The 23,936-nt window shown below is 41.5% G+C and overlaps 1 protein-coding gene across 1 annotated transcript in view; it reads right to left on the reverse strand.

Moving 5' to 3' along the window:
* The window catches only part of LOC115474893 (gamma-aminobutyric acid receptor subunit gamma-4), a 339,336-nt gene that overhangs the window by 18,966 nt on the left and 296,434 nt on the right, over nucleotides 1-23,936 (reverse strand). The window contains exon 7 of the mRNA XM_030210585.1: nucleotides 2,957-3,109. Within this exon, the coding sequence (XP_030066445.1) occupies nucleotides 2,957-3,109 (153 nt within the window). The remainder of the gene's footprint in view (nucleotides 1-2,956; nucleotides 3,110-23,936) is intronic.

Below are 23,936 nucleotides of genomic sequence, written 5' to 3' on the forward strand. Positions count from 1 at the left end.
TTTTTTTTTCACAGCTTTGATGTTTTTCATGTTGTACAGCCTAAAGACTGCAAGTGTCTAAAAGGTTCCTAAAATGGGGTATAAGATTTCTGGGGTTAATTACTTTTTTTAATTGATAAACATTTCTCATTTTTTAAAGACATAATTAGTCCACACCTGAGGCTGAAGTTTGTCAGGATTATGCAGTTGATATCCCTCTATCTCAGGACTTTTCAACTCAGTCCTCAGGACACACCTAGCCAGTCAGGTTTTCAGGATATCCACAATGAATATGCATGAGACAGATTTGTATACAAGGAAGGTAAGGCACGCAAATCTATCTTATACATATTCATTATGGATATCCTGAAAACCTGACTGGCTAGGTGTGTCCTGAGGACTGAATTGAGAATCCCTACTGTATCTTGTGGTATAGATAAGCTACATACCCAACTTTTGGTACATTTTCAATCAGCGGGTTACATTTTATTATTGCTCTTTTCGGTGTGTTTAATTTATTAAGGAAAATAGCTACTTTTTGGGATCCTGCCAGGTCCTTGTGACATGAATTTGCCACTGTTAGCAACAAGACACTGGGTTTAAATGACCTTTGTTCTGGTCCAGTGTGATGATTCTTAGGTAACAGAATAAAAGCACTTAAAGTGATCAAACTTGATTTTCAAGCAACAGGAATAAAAACAGCTGTATCAAGTATTAATGCATTTTGAGTAAAAGTAAGTGGAACTAGTTAAAACTAACCAGTAGCACTAACAAGGTGTTTTAAACATTTTTAAACATGTTTTACAACATTGTTCACTGTAATAATGTTAATTTGTATTATTTTCACATGGTAACAGAAGAGAGAGTCAAAAGTACATAAACCACAAGAGCAAAGAAAAGCACAAAAGGGTTCTCAGGACTGGAACAAACAAGAGCTCATGGGTCTCTTTAATAAAGATTAGCTAAAACTTAGCACACGACAACATTAGATACACCCATAGGAAGCTAGTGTGTCTTAGCAAACAGGGTCCTTAATTGCTAAGAACAGCATTAACACTGTTAGGAGGTTCAATAATTGAGCACCTCAAATTAGGTACCACAATGGGTCAATTTGCCAGTTCTGCAACGGCACTTAGGTGCACCTAAGTCATTATACAAAAGTAGTGCAAACCTATTTTGGCATGCCAAAAGTTAGGCACGATCACTTATGCCATGTAAATGGCTGGTGTAAGTGGGCTTGACTAGAATAAGAACATCTGATTGTATTGTATAAGTTGCATGTCATTTGGGGTCCCTTTTACCAAGCTGTGGCCAAGGCCCCCTTTTACCGCAGCTGATAAAAAGGAAGTCTCACCTTCCTGCAGGAAATGGCCATGTGGCAAGTAAAGCACTTGCCATGCAACCATTTCGGGGGGGTGGGGGGCCCTTACCACCACCCATGGAGGTGGAGGTAAGGACTCCCATGTTAACCCAGCAGTAACCTGGCAGCAGGCGGCAATGCCTGATTACCGCCACATACACTCCGGCACTACAAAAATAAATAAATTTTTGAAGTACCGGAAATGACGGGACGCTATGGATGGGAAGTACTGCCAGGCTGCTGTGGGCTTACTACCACTTAATAAAAGGAGCCCTTGCAGGCTTATTTTCGAAAGAGAAGGGCACCCATCTTCCGACACAAATCGGGAGATGGGCGTTCTTCACTCAGGGTCGCCCAAATCGGCATAATCGAAAGCCGATTTTGGGTGCCCTCAACTGCTTTCCATCGCGGGGACGACCAAAGTTCCTGAGGGCGTGTCGGAGGCGTAGTGAAGGCAGGACTGGGGCATGCTTAACAGATGGGTGTCCTCGGCCGATAATGAAAAAAAGAAGGGCGTCCCTGATGAGCATTTGGCCAACTTTACTTGGTCCATTTTTTTTACAACCAAGCCTCAAAAAGGTGTCCAAACTGACCAAAAGATCACTGGAGGGAATCGAGGATGACAGTGGCCACCTACGGCCTCCCACCCGAAAAAAAATATTTTGTTTTTGCCAGCCTCTATGCCAGCCTCAAATGTCATACCCAGCTCCCTGACAGTAGTATGCAGGTCTGTGGAGCAGTTTTAGTGGGTGCAGTGCACTTCAGGCAGGCGGACCCAGGCCCATCCCCCCCTACCTGTTACACTTGTGGTGGTAAATGGGAGCCCTTCAAAACCCACCCGAAACCCACTGTACCCACATGTAGGTGCCCCCTTCACCCCTTAGGGCTATGGTAGTGTTGTACAGTTGTGGGGAGTGGGTTTTTTTTTTGGGGGGGGGGGCTCAGCATCCAAGGTAAGGGAGCTATGCACCTGGGAGCAATTTGTGAAGTCCACTGCAGTGCCCCCTAGGGTGCCCGGTTGGTGTCCTGGCATGTCAGGGGGACCAGTGCACTACGAATGCTGGCTCCTCCCACGACCAAATGGCTTGGATTTGGTCATTCCTGAGATGGGTGTCCTTGGTTTCCATTATCACCGAAAACCTGGGACGACCAGCTGTAAGAACGACCTAAGGACGACCATCTCTAAGGTCGACCTAAATGTTGGGATTTGGGTGTCCCCAACCATATTATCGAAACGAAAGATGGACGCCCATCTTTTTTTGATAATACAGGTTTCCCCGCCCCTTTGCCGGGACGTCCTTAGAGATGGGCACCCTTAGAGATGGTCGTCCCTGTTTGATTATGCCCCTCTTGGTGACACATCCATGGCCCACCCATGCTCTGCCCAAATGCATGATCCCTATATTCTTTAGCTGATCCCATATAGAGTAGTGCCTAATACATATCATGTGTCACTGCCAATTATTAGTACTAATTACATGTACAAGTGGTGTGCATTTCTAATCATGTTTATAGGATTGCTTCCTTGGTGTGCACTGATGTGATAGTACACATTAGTAAATCTAGCTGCATATAATATAAAATTTGATATTGTTGGATACTCAATTATGTTCTTACCTAGAGAAGTCCGTGCAGGTGTAGAATCTCTTTTAATCCAAAATGATACCCAGGACAGAACCACTGTCAGAATGCAAGGGATATAGGTCTGAATTGCAAAATAGCCCATCCGTCTACTTAGGTCAAAGTAAACTGTCATGACCATGTATTCCCCTTAGAAATGATGAGGAGCAGAAGAAAAAAAGGAAAGAAAATGTCAAGTTACTTAGGCAGTACTATATATACAGAATAATAAGTCACCTGATTTTCCACAAGCATTTCAGTTACAAGAAAATGATCTATATTTTGTACTTTTTTTTTTTTTACTCTCCTCAGCATCCTCAATTTCTGTGCATCTAGTTTGGGGGTCCTTTACTAAAGTGCATTAAGCATTTATCCCCAGATTCTATATAGCGACTAAAGTTATGTGCGCAAATCAGCATGCATAGCCGATTTGCATGTGCAATTTAATTGTTTGATAAGCTAATCAGTGCCAATAATTGGCCACTAACACACAGTTACATAAGTACATAAGTAATGCCATACTGGGAAAAGACCAAGGGTCCATCGAGCCCAGCATCCTGTCCACGACAGCAGCTAATGAATGGCACTAATTAAAATTTACGCATGCAAATGTCTATGCATTTCTGTAAAATGGTGTGCATAAATTCGAATGTGCGGATCACAAAAGGGGGTAAGGCGGGGCATGGGCATGCCTGAAATTCATGCACACTTTATAGAATATGCCCGATCCTCATCTAGATAAGACATGGGCATTTACAAGAAGTTTTAGTTGGCTAAATGGCTGTGCCTATATTTTAGTAACAGGGACTGCCGCTACGCATATTCTATAAGCGAGTTCTTTGGTGCTATATATAGAATCTGGCCCTTCATGCTTAATGCATGGTAACAGGCTATCACACAACTGCATTAAAGGGTTTTGCAGTAGCTAAACCATGCTTTCCTGAATTTTCTGAATTTATCTGTTGGGGGCATGGCATGGGCAGAGAGTGAGCATGGAAGCATTAGCCAGTTAACGTGCTACAATTCTTACATGCTAACTGACTAATGCACAGTTATCACAGGAGCATTTACCCCCCAAATCTATATATGGTGCTCACATTTGAGCACACTCCCAAGAAACATGCAACTTAATTGGCTAAGTTGTTAACCATCAACAATTGGATGCTAGCAACTAATGATCAATGATAATTGGCACCAAGTAGGATTTATACGTGAATCTAACTGTGCACTATTCTATATCACTAAGTGCCTAAATCCCATAGTGTGCAACCCAAAAGGGGGTATAGACATGGGATGGCCATATGTGGGTCAGGGGTGTCCCAAAAGGTTGCATGCAGTGTTATAAAATAATGGTTCAGAAGAAAAAAAAAGCACCAAGGGCTTCCGGAGCTGGGATAGCAATTTGTTCTTTAGTTAAAGACCCGACATGGGCCGTGTTTTGGCAACAATGCCTGCTTTTTTGGCATTGTTTTGACTGAGCTACAGCTGGACTATATGTGATCTTTTGATTATTTCTTCAAAAGAAAGGTCATTCAATCCAGATAGCCATTCTTATCAGACCCCTGATGCAGGAATTCTTGCCAAAACACGGCCCGTGTCGGGTCTTTTAATAAAGAACGTTTTGCTATCCCAGCTCAGAGGCCCTTGGTACCATTTCTTGCAGACATTGTTCCACAACAATGTTATTTTTACTCACATTTAGTGAAGGAGTTACAGGGACTGGGTTAAGATATTTATTTATTTATTTATTTGTTTCTTTGTTACATTTGTATCCCACATTTCCCCACCTATTTGCAGGCTCAATGTGGCTTACATAGTACCATAAAGGCATTCACCAAGTCCGGTAGAGGAACAAATACAAGGTGATATTGTGATCGATTAAAGGTACATCATACCACATAGGGTAATTCTATAGCTTTTTTGCCTGGTATATGTGCCTATTCTATGAAGGAAAGAAGGTGGCTATTTTCCTTTATAAAATACTAGCATAACAGTTTAGATATGCACATTTAATTTAGGTGTGAATGCTTACATGAGCCATAGAGCTGGTATAAGCATTCCTGCCTAAATGCCAGAGTACGTGTATAACATTACACTATATTACAATGTACTTCTATACTGCTGATGGCTTCAGGTTTTTAGTGGTTTACAATAATTTAAAAAAATCGAGACAGTCTCTTGGGAAGCAAAAATAAAACACAGAGAATCTTATTCAAGAACTAATTTTAACAAACTTCTTAAAAAGATATATTTTTTCTTATTCAAGAAAAATATAAAACCTAACTGAGCAGCAAAACATATTAAAATCACCTCGATGCTTGAACTGCAAGAAGTCGATCAAACATTTTAAATCTCGTTACTCCTTTAATAGATGGAAGGATGAAAAGTGAATTGTGAAATGATCTTCCATGTGATCCATTATATAAATTGGGCATTCACCATTTAGGATCTTATATAGGAAACAAAAAAATTTGAACATAATCCTTGCCTCTATAGGCAGCCAATGTAATTCAACAAAATAAGAAGAAAATTTATCCTGCTTCTGTAGTGAAAAAAAATAATCATTGCAGTATTCTGGATTGTTTGCAATCACCTGATAACTTGTCTAGGCGCACCCAAATAGATAAGATTACAATAGCCCAACTTGGACAAAAGCCTGTATCAATAATCTTAACTGCTCAAATTCAAACTATTTTCTTATGTGTCTTAAATTGCTTGAGAGAAAGAAAGAGCTCTTAGAGCATCGAGTGAGACTCAAGGGATTAATTCTGGTCAACATAAACCCTCAGTATTTTATAACAGAAGAAAGAGAATACCTAGTTTGATCCACCATTACTTCTAGTAATATAGATGTTACACATATGTGAGTCTTCCCCATACTCTACTATGTTGATGCCTATCTGTAGAATATGTACTATGCAAGTTGCCATTTTTACAGAATAGTGCTTAGCCAGAATTTGGGCTTTTATGCACATACAGGTATGTGCACACATATGCCAGTATATATCATTATTCTAATCAGTGTCAATATTCAAAGCACTTTAACTAGCCAGAAATGGCTCATGGCCAGTTACATTACCTGTTTGGGGCTAATCAGTCATTTTCAGTTGCACTTCAGTGGCTATTCTGGGGGGTGTTCTGGGGGTGGAGTCAACACTTAGCCAGTTAAATGCTAATATTCAGCACTTAACTGGCCAAGGTACCCATAAAAATAGGACTGCATAGAAGTCAGTCCTATCTTTACATGATGTCCCACAACCGTGTAAGGGTTCCTTTTACTAAGCCACGGTAAAAAGTGTCCTGCACTAGTGCAAATGCTTCATTTGGGTTCACGCTGGCCCAGTTTTTACCATGTACAGGAAAAAGGGCTTTTTTTCAATGGGCTGGGAAAAGGGCCTGTGGTAAAACTGAAACCAGTGTGTGCCTATTTATGGTCTGAGTACTTAATGCCACCCATTGATCTAGCGGTAAGGGCTTACGTGCTACATGATCAGTGACTGGTCGGCGCGTGCCAACTGCCAATTAATGCATGCAGCAGGAAATACAACAATAATTTGTCCAGGCATTATGGGTGCATGCCAAATCTGAAATTCCTGCCAGGGGTGCATGCTAGGCTGGCGGTAATCTCATTTTGGTGCATGATGAATGCGCATAGAGCCTACTGCGCTTTTGTAAAAGGGCCCCTTAGATTTGAATACCGCACTTAACCAGCTATGGTTTAGTCAACTCCAGAAACCTGTGAATCCAATGCCCAAGGTTGGGCATAGCCCAGCACTGAATTTCCAGAAAAAATGCATGCACTGGTCAGGAAAACGCTGAGCATCACTGACTGAATATCAACCCATCATTTATTTATGTAATCAGCACATAAATGTTGGCACCCAGTTTATGCATATTCTTTTGGTCAAAAAAATACATCTGCTTAGAAAGAAAGGTACATCTCTATTGATACTTTATCCTTAGACACATTTTGACAAGTGCTGCAAACTTTATGGCCAAAAAGTACCTGCAGACTCCATAGCTATGCAGGCAGTGTGAAAAATCAGTATAAGTAATAATTACCATTTTTTTAGCACTACTGAACATTGCAATGCTGCACATGGGTGATAAGCATTCAGATACCATGAGGCATATTTTCAAAGCACTTTGGGAGGCTAAGTTCCATAGGTTTCTATGGAACTTTGGGAGGCTAAGTGCTTTGAAAAATGAGCCTCCATATGTCCTTGTTCAAGAACTTATGTAGGTACCTGAGATGATGGGAGATAGTGACCTACCCAAGGTCACAAGGGCTGTCAATGACAACGTGGGATTCAAATCCTGGTTTCCCTGGTCCTTAGCCCATTGCTTTTACCACTAGACCACTTGCTAGGAGAGTTTCACATTGACGTCGGCATGCCATAATCTTCCATTCCTAATACTTAAATACTTATAACTTTTCTTGTGTCTATAGGGCATCTTGGATCTCACTGTGACAACAATGACTGCAATCAGCCAAACTACACGTTGTAGGAAAAGTCCACATTTTTGAGGCTGCTTTTAACTCTGGATATTCTTTTGTTCTTAACTCCTTATTCACCTGCTCAGTACCCATGTTGTTTTCATCACTCCTATAATAAGTTTAACTCTCTTCTAATCCCTTATTTGTGCTGTGTGCCTGTGCTGAATAGATTGCAAGCTCTGTCGAGCAGGAATTGTTGAGCAATGTAGAAGTGATAAGTAGTAGTAGTGGTGGTGCTGGTGATAGTAAAATGTTACTTTCTTTTATAGTGACAAGAAATAAATTTTCGAACATTTTTAGGTACAATTTTTGGAATACAGTAGAGCTGCTCATTATATATACATATTTTTAAAGGCATTACTTTGGTGTTTATTTTAGAGGCATCCACACTCAAAATGGCATCCTGTAAACATCTGGAAAGCAGAAATATAGCCAGATTATGATGTCAGGGGGAGCAGAGAGCAGACTGCATAGGCACAATAATGGACAGGGTGAAAAATAGGTGCTGGCACCGTCAGAAGTCCTTTTAGGGGAGCAGTCGCTCCTTTTGCCCCCCACCTAGCTATGCCACTGCTGTAAAGGTCCAAACTTTTAAATGCCATTTCTTAAATGTGGAAACTCACTACATCTAGATAGTGTTTCTAAAATCTCTGTTCTCACTGGACATGAAGGGGCTTGACTATGCAGCTCTGCTCCTATTATTGAACAGACTGTATATCTGCAGAGCCTCGTATAAAATAGAGTAGGAATTTCATATGTCCTGACATGGAAGCTGGAATTCCCCTCTGCATGTCCTTTGTCAATCTTTACGCACCGGCAGGCACGTAACCAATCATTCTAAAAACAAAAGTACAATATCGCTTCATTGAATATGTGATTTGTATGATTTGTATAGCTGTACAAATTATGTACCTTTTGTATTATGATAGCAGAATCAGGAGCAGTGCAATGATGCCAGAGCAAAAATAGAGCTAACAATAATGGCACTAATTCTAATTTTTTTTCTGCTGAATGATACAACCCATTGGAGATAAAATCATCCATGTAGCCCATTGTAAATTAGTATGGATAGTTGTTTCCTTCTGCATTTGTTTCAGTGGTGGAAATTTTCCATTTCATGGGGGATTTTTTTTCCGCTCACTTTGGGGTTTATATTTACTGATGCAATGTTATAACAGTAGTCTCCAAAATGATGTACTCTATATTATTGTTACTGAACACAAGGGATAATTGAATAGCAAGATGCCCATATTTAAGTAGCAAGAAGGTGTCTATTTGGAGACAGTCTGCTTATTTTCATAGAATACTACTGCAATGGCTCAAATATGCAGCTCCTCAAGTAATAATCAACACTCCACCGAGTATTCTTAAAAAAGAAATTAGAGAAGTGTTTTTTCTGACTTGTGAAGAAGCTTTTTCTGTGAAATTGTGTACACACTGTATTGCACATAATATATTGATCACTGAGGTGCTCTTTTACGAAGTGGCGGTAAGCTTAGCGCCGATTGTTTTCATTGCCCATGTTTGACCGCCATTTATAGAATCTGGCCCTCAGCATGTAAATATTTCTAAGAGCATAAGTGTTGACAGAACAGGGATGAAGTTGCGACCTACACTCATATTTTATAAAATATACATGTACATGAGTAGAATACATGCACATAATTATACCTTCTTTGGGGCAAGAGTAATTTGTGTGTCACTGGGGAGCATTGTGGAAGTCTACTTTTACAGGAACACTATGTTGTGTTTATAAAAGGCATAAAACAGCTATATATATATATATATATATATATATATATATATATATATATATATATATATATATATATATATAACATTAAGGGGTGAATTCTATATATGGCACATAAAAAAGTAGCACTAAAAAAAGCACTATGTTATAAGCCACACTTAAATTAGGTGCGATTTATAGAATCACACTTACATCCAGGACATGCGCCTAACTTTAGGCACGGTCGTTTGCACCAACTGAAACATGGTACAAATGTACATGCTTAAATTGGGTTCATATCCCCCATAACCTATGACAATGTGTATAAATGCTAGGAATGCCTCCATTCCACTCATGGCACTCCCATTTCTGTTCCCCTTCTTTTTTACTCGCACGTAAAATCTAGGAGCGGATCCTGTGCCTAAATTTAACATGTAGGTTCCAATTAAATCTAATTTGTGGCAATAAATGCTTGTGAAAAAGCCAATTATTGGTGCTAATTAACTCGTTATTCAATTAAATTGTGCATACACCCAAATTTGTGCATGTGAGTTTTGGTGAATTTTATAGAATTAGGGGATAAACACAGCTCTGTTATTAAACTACCCATTGCTAAACATTTGAAAAAAGACCTTCTCTCATCTTTCCCTGTAACTTCCCCACCCATTACCTTATTCAAGGGTCCAAAGTGAGCAGGAACTATCTACAGTCACTGTTGCCTTTCCAGTGTTGCACTCCACAATGGTACCAGTTTGTAGTTTGGAACACCAGGTCCAAGAAAACAAATAGGCAGGGAATTCTCAAGATCAGGGCCGCCGAGAGACTGGGCCAGGCCCGGGACAAGGCCACCACTGGGCCCCCCCCCCCACCCGAGGTCATCGGGCTCCCCTCCACCCGCCACTGGGCTCTCTCTGCATCCCCAGGCCCTCTGCACTGACCTTAAGCGCCTCACCATTGAAAGCGCAGCAAGCAGCGGCAGACCATTCCTTCCTTCTGTGTCCCGCCCTCGAGGAAGTTACATCAGGCGAGGGCGGGACACAGAAGGAAGGAGTGGTCTGCCGCTGCTTGCTGCGCTTTTGAAGGTGAGGCGCTTAAATTCAATGCCAGGGAGCGACGAAGGGCGGGCGGGCTGGACTGCGGCGGCAGTGCCGCCGCCCCCCCCGGAGGCCCAGGCCCGGGGAATTTTGTCCCCCCTGCCCCCCCCTCTCGGCAGCCCTGCTCAAGATCCAGCACAGAATAGAAAAAAGATGTGAATCACCAATGGCAATGTTGAGACACATAATTTATTCACCACATTATTATTATTGGGCCTATTTTAAACAATGTGGTGAATACATTATTTTTCTCAACATTGCCATTGGCAGTTTGCATCTTTTTTCTATTCCGTTTGGAACACCAGGGCAGGGGTGACTAAAAATCAGTCCTCTTCCCCTTGAAACCTATGGATGGATAGGAAGGGCAGAGGGCAGTCTAGGAGCTGGAAGGCAGGGGCACATCTAGGAAGAGGGTTTTTTTTTTTTAAGTTTGGCAGCACATTTCAGTGTTGTGGGTGGAGTACTGGCAGCTTAGTGAAAATGGAAAACAATTGATCATTATTAAGTTTTATTTCATTTTCAAAACAAAGTAAAATTGGGATATTGTTGACCTTTCCTATAGGGTTTTAAACAAAAATTCATCTATATACCGTTTGCCTATATTTACACCGTTCCCGCTTTTGCACTGAGTCTTTAGTTCCCATGCTATCCTAGAACAGATACTGAATGCAAAACTAGTAATTTTTGTTTTCATCTTTAGATATGCCTTTACAGTGTTCTCTTTGATTAATGTAGCATACTGTATAAAGGCTTTGGAGAATTATTATTCTCACCTACTTCCACTGCCACACAGTAGTCATGCTGGGTGTAGGTAAAAGAATTTTCAGTTTCCTGCAGAGCTGTATGAAATTAATATTTTCAGGTTGTCTAGTGACATGTAAATATAAAATGAGAATGTTGGATCTACTATGCCATTATCAGTATGAGTTTACACAATTTCAGATTAGTGCATCCAGTCCATTATTACAGACTCATGCATTAAAATGTTAATTGCAAGTTCTCATTTTGAGGATTTCATCACAGATTTTCTATATTCTGAAACTTGGACCTCGGGTACTATAACACAAAGTGATTTAAGTATCAACTACTTCATGCTTTTACAGCACAAGGACATTCACAGTAATTCTTTCCCAGCATGTAATAGTCATTTGGCAATTTAAAATTCATTAACAAAGGGTCCCCATTCTTTCCAAGTTATTCAGCATCACTAAGAAAATTAGCACAACCATCTTCAGAAAATGAGAGCAATGAATGAAGTAGTAAGTATCTACAGGGATCTGAATTTATTTGAAATGACACTTCCCATGTAATTTGAATGTCATTTGTAGCCCAAAATGACAGGGAAAAAAACCACCAACATTTCAATTTCTCCTTTGTCAAACATATTGAGCATTATTCGTGAAGTGTGTGCACTCTTTGCTAAGAGTATGCAATATTTTTCAATAGCACACATCCCTTGGAGAGTACATGCTATCTCTTAATAATGTAGTGGAGGAGTGGCCTAGTGGTTAGAGCACTGGTCTTGTAATCCAGAGGTGGCCAGTTCAAATCTTGCTGCTGCTCCTTGTGATCTTGGGCAAGTTACTTAACCCTCCATTGCCTCAGATATAAACTTAGATTGTGAGCCCTCCTGGGACAGAAAAATATCCAGTGTACCTGAATGTAACTCACTTTGAGCTACTACTGAAAAAGGTGTGAGCAAAATCTAAATAAATAAATGTACAATAATGAGTGCTCTTCACAAATAGGACTATATTCATTAAATGGCAGCTAAAAAATTGGCACAATTCTATAAATAGTGCTCAAAGTTATGCACCGTTTATACAATAGCACTTAGTGCCAGGAACTACTTTTAGGTGTTGTATTTTTGTTTTGTTTTAGACCCCTGAAGAAGGCCTCCTTGGCCGAAACACGGACCGTGTAGGGTCTTAATAAATGAATTTGGCTTTTTTACATCTGTGATTTTAGTTTGGTCTTTCTGTACATCTTCCGTTCTTCTTGTTTTCTGGTGTTTTTTACGGGAGATTTGGACTCTCTTTGTTACTTTTAGGTTTGACCATTTACATCAACGAGGCCTTGGTGTAAATCCTTTCATCTAAATTGGCAGCAGATCCCCTTCATGCTATAAAAGTGTGCATAAATTGTGGGAATGCTCCTGATCCGCTCATGACCCTCCCATGGCTGTGCCCCCTTTTTGGATCCACACTTAAATTTTACACACATATCCAGCCACATAAATTTACAATGTAAATTTTAATTAATGCCAATTAGCACTGATAATTGATTGTAAGGGCATAATTATCAGCACTAAATGGCTTGAAATTCAATTAAATTGTGCCCAAATTTGTACAAGCAATTTTTAGCACCATTTATAGAATTTGAGGGATAATAGATGCTCTTTATGAGGAGTGTGCACAAAATGCAAAGAGTACATGTATTCACTATTGAAAAATATTGCACACATGAGCGCACTATTGTGAAAGAGTGCCCTTTCTTATGCAAATAGGGCTACATTCTCTATACGGTGACTGAAAAATATGTGCAGTAAAAAAATACACCTAGGTGTATTCTGTAAAGTATGCCTACATTTTATAGAATAGGCTTACATTTCTGCACAGTATATTTATTTAGATTTTGCTCACATTTTTTTCAGTAGTAGCTCAAGGTGAGTTACATTCAGGTACACTGGGTGTTTCCATGGCCCAGAAAGGCTCACAATCTAAATTTGCACCTGAGGAAATGGAGGGTTAGGTGACTTGCCAAACATCACAAGGAGCAGCAGTGGGATTTGAACCAATTTCCTCTGGATGATAAGACTGGTGCTTTAACCACTAGGCCACTCCTCCACTCCATACAGATTTGCTGAGTACCTATCTGACCAACCAAATTTGTTGCATCCATTTAGGCCATGTTTTACTTGCTGTAAATCCTGACGCCTGTATTAGATGCAGAGCGGGTGTATTCTATAATAATGTGCATAGATTTTAGAATCACCCTTTCCATACCCATAACCATGCCCCCTTTTCAACTGTGCGACTTGGAATTTGCGGGCACCACATTACAGAATATGCTTAGTGAATTGTTGCATAAAGTAGAATTGATGCCAATTATTCCTGATAATTTCTTGTTAGCATCCAATTTACAGTTCTGATTACCTACCTAGTCAACCAATTAAGTTACACGCATTATTCTCGCAAGGAGTGATATATAGAATTTGGGAGATAGTGCACACTCTTCATGTACAGCGCACACTATTTATGACATTGCTTTCCAGAATTAAAAAAAAAATAAAAGAACAAAATGAAAATTTATATAAGCAACTTGGGAAACTAAATAAAATGAACATGTTTGGCCTGCACTCTCCTACAAATTTCCAGAAAAACTGCTTCACAGATTAAGGGGTTCTTTTACTAAGCTAGGGTCTGAGAAAACCTATTTGTGCTATGCTTATGTGTCAGTGAGTAAGAATGTGCACAAAATGGGGGAGTTTCTATATATGGCGCCTAAAAAAAATCAGCACTGAAATCAGTGTCGGCTAAGCTTTTTCTATAATCAGCTTCTAGATTTAGGCTCGATATATAGAATACGCTTAGTTGATATCTTAGCGCCTAAAACTGCACGCATCTATTTACACCAATGAAAATATGGCGTCAATCCTGGTGTGTAGATATACGTGGTCTGGGCCATATTCTTTAACTATGCAAGTAAATTTCAGATCGCCCACAAATTGCCCATTTTCATGCCCATAACCATGCCCCTTTTTGCCTGCGCACATTAGAAGTTTGACGCACTTCATTACAGAATATGCTTAGCGAGTTGTGCGTGTAAATTCTAATTAGTGCCAATTAGTGCTCATTATTGATTGTTAAGTTCTGTTTTCAGCGCTCATTAGCTTGTTTTGCTTGTTAAGATATGCACATTTTTATTGTTATAGAATCAGCTTGGTTTCTGGAGCGGATCTCTAGGCGCGCTATATGGAATCTGGGGGAATGTGTGTTAGTTTGTTTTGTTAAAATATAAGAGAGTGAGAGAGAGAGTGAGTGAGAGAGAAGTCAAATGTATTTGTCCCCAGGGGACTAAGGACAGTGACCCAGCATTAGACGGTCACAAGCACAAACAGGCGGTGGCCCAGCACAGCAGGAATAGGAGGGAGGGGGAGGGTGATGGAAGTATAGAAGAGCTGCAAGTACAGGCAAGTTAGGAAAGGGATAAGTAAGGGGGAGGCACTAAAAAATAGAGGACCTATAGGGAGGCAGGTAACAAGACAGGAAGTCTGGGAGGTGGGGAAAGAGGTGACCTCTGGCAGCAAGAAGGGCATTGCCTGCAAGGAGCATTCGCCATTTTATCCTGCTGCTCCTACAGCTGTCCCACCCCACCCGCCCCATATCATGGAGATAGGGACTTGTCGCAGCATTCCACAGCGGTGGGTCCTAGCCTGAAAGAGTACACAGCACTATGTTTCAGACCAAAGCAAGGTCAAAGGTCATGTGACTGTTGTCCCATGCTAGCAGTGGCATGGATGATGTCTAAGATCAAGGGCAGTTCCCCTTTTGTATGGAGGGGGGGCCAGTGCCAGATTAGCAGATGATCAGCGGAGCCTACCTCAGACTTGGATGGAATGGGGAGGCTGAAGGCTTCAAGAAAGAGAGTCAACGGGTATGAGAGGGAAGATGCTTTTACGGCAATCCCTTGAGCAAAGCTGTGATGTTAGTACCTGGGCATGTCAGCGGTATATGCCCCAGGTGGAGCAAAAAGCTACAGCGTGATTATGGCAGAAAGAGAGAGAACTGTGTAACTCAAAAAGGCTCAGCCACTTGCCTCAAATGCTCTAGATAGAAATCAACTACTACTACTACTACTATTTAGCATTTCTATAGCGCTACAAGGCGTATGCAGCGCTGCACAAACATAGAAGAAAGACAGTCCCTGCTCAAAGAGCGTACAATCTAATAGACAAAAAATAAATAAAGTAAGCAAATCAAATCAATTAATGTGAACGGGAAGGAAGAGAGGAGGGTAGGTGGAGGCGAGTGGTTACAAGTGGTTACGAGTCGAAAGCAATGTTAAAGAGGTGGGCTTTCAGTCTAGATTTAAAGGTGGCCAAGGATGGGGCAAGACGTAGGGGCTCAGGAAGTTTATTCCAGGCGTAGGGTGCAGCGAGACAGAAGGCGCGAAGTCTGGAGTTGGCAGTAGTGGAGAAGGGAACAGATAAGAAGGATTTATCCATGGAGAGGATTGCACGGGAAGGGGTGTAGGGAAGGACGAGTGTGGAGAGATACTGGGGAGCAGCAGAGTGAGTACATTTATAGGTTAGTAGAAGAAGTTTGAACAGGATGCGAAAACGGATAGGGAGCCAGTGAAGGGTCTTGAGGAGAGGGGTAGTATGAGTAAAGCGACCCTGGCGGAAGACAAGACGGGCAGCAGAGTTTTGAACCGACTGGAGAGGGGAGAGGTGTCTAAGTGGGAGGCCAGCAAGAAGCAGATTGCAGTAGTCTAAACGAAAGGTGACAAAGGTGTGGATGAGGGTTATGGTAGAGTGCTCGGAAAGAAAGGGGCGGATTTTACGGATGTTGTAAAGAAAGAAACGACAGGTCTTGGCAATCTGCTGGATATGAGCAGAGAAGGAGAGAGAAGACTCAAATATGACCCCAAGGTTTTGAGCTGAGGAGACAGGGAGAATGAGAGAGCCATCAACAGAAATAGAAAACAGGGGGAGCGGGGAGCGGGGAGCGGGGAGGTGGGTTTGGGGGGAAAATGAGAAGCTCGGTTTTGGTCATATTTAATTTCAGGTGGCGTTGAGACATCCAGGCAGCAATGTCAGACAAGCACACTGAAACTTTGGTTTGGATGCAAGGTGAGATATCAGGGGTAGAAAGGTAGATTTGGGAGTCATCAGCATAGAGATGGTAGGAAAAGCCATGGGATGAGATTAATGAACCAAGGGAAGAAGTGTAGATAGAAAAGAGGAGGGGACCAAGAACAGAACCCTGAGGTACGCCGACAGGCAGAGGGATAGAAGTAGAAGAGGATCCACCAGAGTGAACACTAAAGGTGCGGAGGGAGAGGTAGGAAGAGAACCAGGAAAGGACAGAGCCCTGGAATCCAAGTGAGGACAGGGTATCGAGAAGTATGCTGTGATCGACAGTGCCAAAAGCAGCGGAAAGATCAAGAAGAATGAGGATGGAATATTGACCTCTGGATTTAGCCAGTAATAGGTCATTGAAGCCTTTAGTAAGCGCAGTTTCGGTTGAGTGGAGAGGGCGAAAACCAGATTGTAATGGGTCAAGAATAGCATGTGAGGAGAGAAAATCAAGGCAGCGGCGGTGAACAGAGAGAAAAGGAAGGAGGGAGATGGGTCGGTAATTAGAGGGACAAGTAGGGTCGAGTGAAGGCTTCTTAAGGAGAGGTGTGACCACAGCATGTTTAAATGCAGCAGGGACAGTCGCAGTGGAAAGTGAGAGGTTGAGAATGTGACAGATAAAAGGAATAAGAGCAGGAGAGATGGCATTAAGAAGGTGGGTGGGAATGGGATCAGAGGAACAGGTGGTACATTTTGAGGAAGAAAGGAGAAGTGTAGTTTCCTCAATAGTAACTTCAGGAAAGGAGAAGTTACAATCAAGTTACAATCAAGTCATATGCTTGATTGTTTATTACTGTAAAATGTATACATGATTGGAAATTGCTTGCTATTGTGAATAATTCATAGATATAAATTGTAGAATGCTGCGGTCACAATAAATTCCACTCTTTATCGGATAACTGGTCAAGTGTGAACATATACTGTGTATGGTCTGGACTGAAAGGAGAGTGCTGAAGTGCCACCTACCCGATTTGTGGTTTTTTTTGAACAGGGTCATCTCTTATACATGGTCTTTGTTTTGTTTGTTTTTTACTTGATCTTCCTGTTAGCTAAGTCTCAACAGCAGACCGAAACAATTCCTGATCCACTCTATCCTTAGACACAAGGGCATTGTTGGGAGTTAGCACAATCTAGATCTCCTGAGGTTCTTCTAAGCAGTGGGGGCTCAAGGCCCTTAGGGTTTGAGATTCCTCTGTTTTGTTTTTAAATACACATTTCACATGCAAATTATACAAACCAACAATAGAGAAAATGCATCTTGTTAACTACCATGTGATGAAGTATACAGGAAGTTACCTGTACTACTTAACAACATTTGCTCACAGAGCCACATTAAGGGTGCACCAGAAAATGGGCTGCACTAGTGTAGGTGCGTGTTTTGGGCAGTCGCAGATCCATTTTTCAGCGAGTCTGTAAAAAGGCTTATTTTTTATTTTTGATGAAAATGGACGTGTGGCAAAATAAAATAAAAATTGGCGTACATCCATTTTGGATCTGAGACCTTACCGCCAGCCATTGACTTAACGGTAAAGTCTCACGCGTTAACCGTGTGGTAATTGTCTATGCTCGTAGAATGACGATTACCGCCCATTTTCTGCTGCGAGCCAGAAAATAAAAATTATTTTCCGGCACGAGTAGCGGATGCACGTCAAGAACAAAATTACCACAAGGGCCACGTGGTAGCGGGGTGGTAACTCCAAATTGATGCATGTTGGGTGTACGTAGGAACGTACGTGGCTTAGTAAAAGGGCTACTAAATCCTTCAGTACAGAAGAGAATGGGCATGGCTCAGGCACAGCAGGGAGGGCATGGATCAGGCAGAACCTGAAACTGTGGGGCCCTGTCAGACACAGGGCTGTGGGAAGATTATTAATGAATTCCAAGAGACTTTTATTTCTAAATATATCAAGCCTGCAAAGGGACAGGGTTTAACATTTTTTTTGAATATAAATAAAGTGTTTTGTTTTGCTTTCACCCCTTTGAGTGGCTGTGCCTGGTGAGGCTCTGTGCCCACACTCTTGTTCAGGCTGCTACATATTAAAAAAAAAAGTAACAATATTCAACCTATAACATATGCCACATACAGTATCAAGGGACAAGGTGTGTGCATAAATAAATTATGCTTGGATGGAGTCATGCTCTAAAGAACTATATAATTACTTATCTAATCATTACACATAAATCCAAGGAACTTAATTATATGGTCTGGTGATATCCATAGCAAAAAACAAAAACTTCAGGGAATCACTGGAATACGTTCATAGCAGGGGTTTTCTTTGACTCCCAAATAATTTGTCAGTTTATTTTTTGGAGATTTTCCAGGTTATAGACCCCTTTCTTGGTACCTGGTTAGAAGCTAATGTTTCCTCCATCAGTGTAAAAGTGCAGGTTAGTTTCCCAGCAAACAAAGTGGATCCTCTCTCTCACTCCCCATGATTTCTTCTCTTGACATACAATATACTAAGGAAGAACTAAGGAAGATTTCACCATTTGTGAAATCCAGCTTCTTTGGAGATTGAGGAGCTCAGTTTCAAAATAAACAAAAAAATGTCATAAGGTAGCACAAGGACATTTTTCTCTCAAGAACACTAGCCCACCTTAGTGAACAGGGCCCTTAGTGATCAAAAAGTGTCTTATGACCAAATAACCACTGAAGGGATTAAGGCATAAACCCTTATTCCCCAGTGGTCACTGATCCCATCCCACCCCCCTCCCATGTGAAAGAAGCAGTGTATACCAGCCTTTATGATAGCTTCAGCTGTTATGGCCAGCCCTATTAAAGCAGCAAGGAGGTCCTTGGAGAAGCCTACTGGTCAGTGCAGTGCACTGAGAAGGGGACCCAGGCCCATAACCCACTCAGTACACTTGTGGCAGAAAGTGTGAGCCCTCTAAAACCCACCAAAAACCTACTGTACCTACATGTTGGTGACACCTGAGACATAAGGGCTATTGTAGTGGTGTACAGTTGGGTTCAGTAGTTATTTGGTGGGTTTTGGAGGGCTCACTATAAAACATAAAGGTGTAACAGTGTACCTGGGACCTTTTATGTGAAATCTACTGCAGTGCCCACTAAGGTGCTCCACGGCTCTATTGGGATGTCTGTGGAGCCAGTCTACTAAGAATGCTACTCATCCCCCCCACACACACACACAGTCCCTTGGACTTTTTTTTTTTTTTTTTTCAAAAATGGTCCTGAAAGATAGATGCATGGAGTACAAAAATGACTAGTAAATAGCCATTTTTTAAAAACAAAATCTCAAACTTTTTCTGATTTGAAAATGGTCATGTTTGCTACTAGAGTTTTGGATGTTTTTTTTGCAAAAAACATCGATTTTGACGTCATATCGAAAATACCCCTCTATAGTACTTCTAGAAGCAGAACCAGTGTCTTTAAACAAACTGTTGAACACAACAGAGTATGGGAACATTTTGCATTTAGAACTTAAACAGAACTCCTCAGCTCAATTCTTGGAGTCTCAGGCACTCCTTTGAGCCTTGAACTCCATCTTGGAAGAGATCCAGAAGGAAAGAATAAGCATCCTGGGTATATTAGATACTACACTTTCTCTGATATCGGTTAATGTGTCTCTGGAGACACACATCACTTAGTAAAAGACAAAGGGACTTTTAGAACTGCTTTATACTTAGTTTAGAATGATTACGCTATTTACCTTGCCCTCACTAAATAGTAAGTTCTTGTTAGTAATTTAGCATCTGGTCCTAACATGTATTAATGGCATCCAGTCAGTGAGCTCTCACCAAACAGAAAGGAGAGTGAACATATCACTGTATAACTTCAGTAACTTCTCATTTGCCTACGTTATTCCTTTATTGTTTTATTAATTTGATATACTACCTCTTTTGAGTGCATGACAAGGTGGTTTACATACATTAGGCACATCCCTAATGGACTCACAATCTAAGTAGTATATTGTACCTGGGGCAATGGAAGACTAAGTGACTGACTGGGGTCACATAGAACTACAGAGGGAATTGAACCCATTTCCCCAGGATCTCAACTCACTGCCAACTTTTATGTAGTACTAGGAATTGTACCTGGTTCCCCAGGTCTGCACTAACCATTAGGCCACTCCTCCACTCGATTCTATATACTAGCAAATCCAACACAATATTTTGCATCTAATTTCAAAATTAGGGTGATCCTGCTAAGAATTTGGTCATTTTTCCCATAGCCCTTAGGGGGTAATTTTAGAATTGTATATGCAAGTATGTGCATGTAAAACGATGCATATAACATTTTGATGCACCCATTTAGGCCTTTTTCCTCTTTTTTAACTTTAATTTTGTAAGGGGGATATTGAATTAGATATCTATTATAAGATCTACAAACATTTATATGTCTTCAGCTTTAAAGATTGCTTATACATTTAATATTTTGCTGGTTTTGCCTAGTTATTGGTTTGCGTGAAATTAGGATGTAGACATGAAGCCAGTTGCAGTAGATTCCTAATACATTTTTAAATACAGTAGTAAAGCGCTGATGGATATCAAATTTTACAACTGTAATTGCTGTAAAGTGCCCTGGACTAGGGCATCATCTAAATATCAAACATTTAAAATAACATTGAGGAAAAACAATCAAGGGTATGTAAAAAATAACTGCAAGGTGCTGCTAAGGACCCGACTTCTGATAGCAGAATAAAGTACTGGGAGGATGGGGAGTGCAGAGGGGAGAGTGACTGCTTAGAGAGAAGAGGATAGAAGGGGAAAGGAAGGGCGAGTGCAAGAAGGAATTGAAGGGAGAGTGAAAGGATAATGCAGGGGAAAGGAAAATATTGAAGTGTGAGTGCAAAGAAGATGAACTGCAGGGGGAGAGAAGAGAGAGTGACCGAATGGTGAGTGCAAGGAGACAGAGTACCCACGAGAGGAGGAGTGGTAGGGGAGACGATAGAAGAAGGATTTAAGGTTAAAGAAAATAGTGGAGTTATGGGAGGAGGAGCCAAGGACAGTGCATAGTAACCAACTACAGATGATGTAAATGAGGGGGTTGGAGACCTCCTGTCTTACTGGGGGGAACAGCCCAGAGATTAGCTTGGGTGTTGGATTCCCCCCACTCATGTAGCTTTGCTGCTGCCACTGCTTTGAGTGGTGAACTGGGTCCTCAAATTAGAACCAGCCTCCCAGGAATTCAACACTGATGGATGTTTTTCTCAGTAATGGTATTTTGAAATAATGACCCACTATCCTTCACCTACTCATGGACTTCCAACAGTAAAAGGTATTCTGTTAAATGCTGTTCTTCTATTGCTCCAAGGTACTTCCATGCCTATTTTATTGAGGGATCCCTTCCCTGGATACTTTGGTGTAGCTGCAGCTGTTGCTGAGTCTGATGTTGAGGGAGAATGAGGAATTAAAAAGACAGAGGTATCTTTTGTTTTCTCACCTACCTGATCTGGGTGATCTTGCCATGATAGTATTAGTAGATATCTCTGTAGTTAGGTTGTCTGCCCGTGGATGCTTACTGAATTCTTACTGTTTTTTTTCCAAACATGTTGCAGTTATCAGATTTTCGATAGCTCCCTTCTCCAAATATTCAAGTCCCAAACATGATTCCACTGGCCTGGTAGGTTCTTGAAAGGTTTGCTATAGACACTGCCTGGTATCACAACAAAAATGCTGCACAGCTCTTGGTTCCTACCCTAGTGCTCCTCTACTGCTACTGACACCCTTCACTTAATGAGAGTGCCTCCACCTGGCTCTGCACTAGAACAATAGTGGAGGGAAAAGTTAGGACAGCTGTTGTAGTTGGTGATTCGATCATTAGGCATATAGATAGCTGGGTGGCTGGTGGACGTGAGGATCACCTGGTGAAAGTTTTCTTCACTCAACATGTAATAAACTCTGGAATTTGTTGCCAGAGAATGTGGTAAAGGCGGTTAGCTTAGCGGAGTTTAAAAAAGGTTTGGGCGGCTTCCTAAAGGAAAGGGCCATAGACCATTATTAAATGGACTTGGGGAAAATCCACTATTTCTGGGATAAGCAGTATAAAATGTTTTGTACTTTTTTGGGATCTTGCCAGGTATTTGTGACCTGCTTTGGCCACTGTTGGAAACAAGATGCTGGGCTTGATGGACCTTTGGTCTTTCCCAGTATGGCAATACTTATGTACTTAGGTACTTATTAAGGCAGGTGGTTGCTTTTCCTGCTTTGCAGTGACCCCTGAAGGTCTAGTTGTTACATTAATTCTTTAAAAAAAAATCATGTTTGATGTTAGATGAGGTCTGCTAGTGATAATCCTATAGCCTTTGCCCCAGGTATAAAGTTAGATTGTGAGCCCACTAGAGACAGAAAAAGTACCGGCATATAGTATGTACCCACAAAACGTCTGTATATCAAATCTGTGACCCTCTCTATTGTCACTATCTCCATTCCTGCCATTTTTAGCCATGTCGGTTCTCGCTGGCACAACCTTCAAGGTTTAAAGTTCAATTTTATTTAATATACCGCAAATAAAAAATATATCTAAGTATACAGAGAACTAAAAATAAAGGGAGGTTGTGATTGGACAAAGATAGGTCAGTACAACAAGGAAAATGCAAACAACAAGGGGAAATAATATTTACAATTTATAAAATTACAAAAACAAGGTGAGTGATGTGAGGGAAAAACATAAAGCATCCTTACTACAGGCTTCTGTGTTCTTCCATTCCCAGTGTATAGGGGCTAGGTTTTTACAGGGCCCTTTTACTAAAGGTTAGTGCATACTAATGGACATTAGCACATGCTAAATGCTACTGGGCTCATTTTTGAAAGAGAAGGATGTCCATCTTTCGACATAAATCGGAAGATGGACGTCCTTCTCTTGATTAAGGACATCTCCAACTGCACTCCGATGCAAGGACGGCCAAAGTTCAAGGGGGCGTGTTGGAGGCGTAGCAAAGGTGGGACTTGGGCATGCCTAACACTTGGACCTCCTTGACCCATAATTGAAAAAAACAAGGTTGTCTCCGATGAACACTTGGACGTCTTCACTTGGACCTGTTTTTCTTACGACTAAGGCACAAAAAGGTGCCCAAAATGACCAGATGACCACCGGAGAGATTTGGGGATGACCTCCCGTTACTCCCCCAGTTGTCACTAACCCCCTCCCACCCTCAAAAACATCTTTACAAATATGTTGTGCCAGCCTCAGATGTCATACTCAGGTCCATGACAGCGCATGCAGGTCACAGGAGCAGTTTTAGTGGGTACTGCAGTGCACTTCAGACAGGCAGACCCAGGCCCATACCCCCCCCCTACCTGTTAAATTTGTGAAAGAAAAAGCGAGCCCTCCAAAACCCACCATAAACTCACTTTACCCACATCTAGGTGCCCCCTTTACCCATAAGGGCTATGGCAGTGGTATACAGTTGTGGGTAGTGGGTTTTGGGGGGGCTCAGCACACAAGGTAAGGGAGCTATGAACCTGGGAGCAATTTATGAATTCCACTGCAGTGCCCCCTAGGGTGCCCAGTTGGTGTCCTGGCATGTCAGGGGGACCAGTGCACTACAAATGTTGGCTCCTCCCAAGACCAAATCTAGGGACGTCCAAATTTAAGGATTTATGGGAAAAGGAAGGGCGTCCCTGACGAGCACTTGGTCCATTTTTAGTTACAACCAAGCCTCAAAAAGGTGCCCGAACTGACCAGATGACCACCGGAGGGAATTGGAGTTGACCTCCCCTGACTCCCCCAGTGGTGACTAACCCCCTCCCACCCTGAAAAAAACAACTTTAAAATTTTTTTTGCCAGCCTCAAATATCATACTCAGGTCCATCGCAGCAGTATGCAGGTC

Source organism: Microcaecilia unicolor, chromosome 7 (assembly GCF_901765095.1).
Source record: "Microcaecilia unicolor chromosome 7, aMicUni1.1, whole genome shotgun sequence".
Classification (NCBI taxonomy): Eukaryota; Metazoa; Chordata; class Amphibia; order Gymnophiona; family Siphonopidae; genus Microcaecilia; species Microcaecilia unicolor.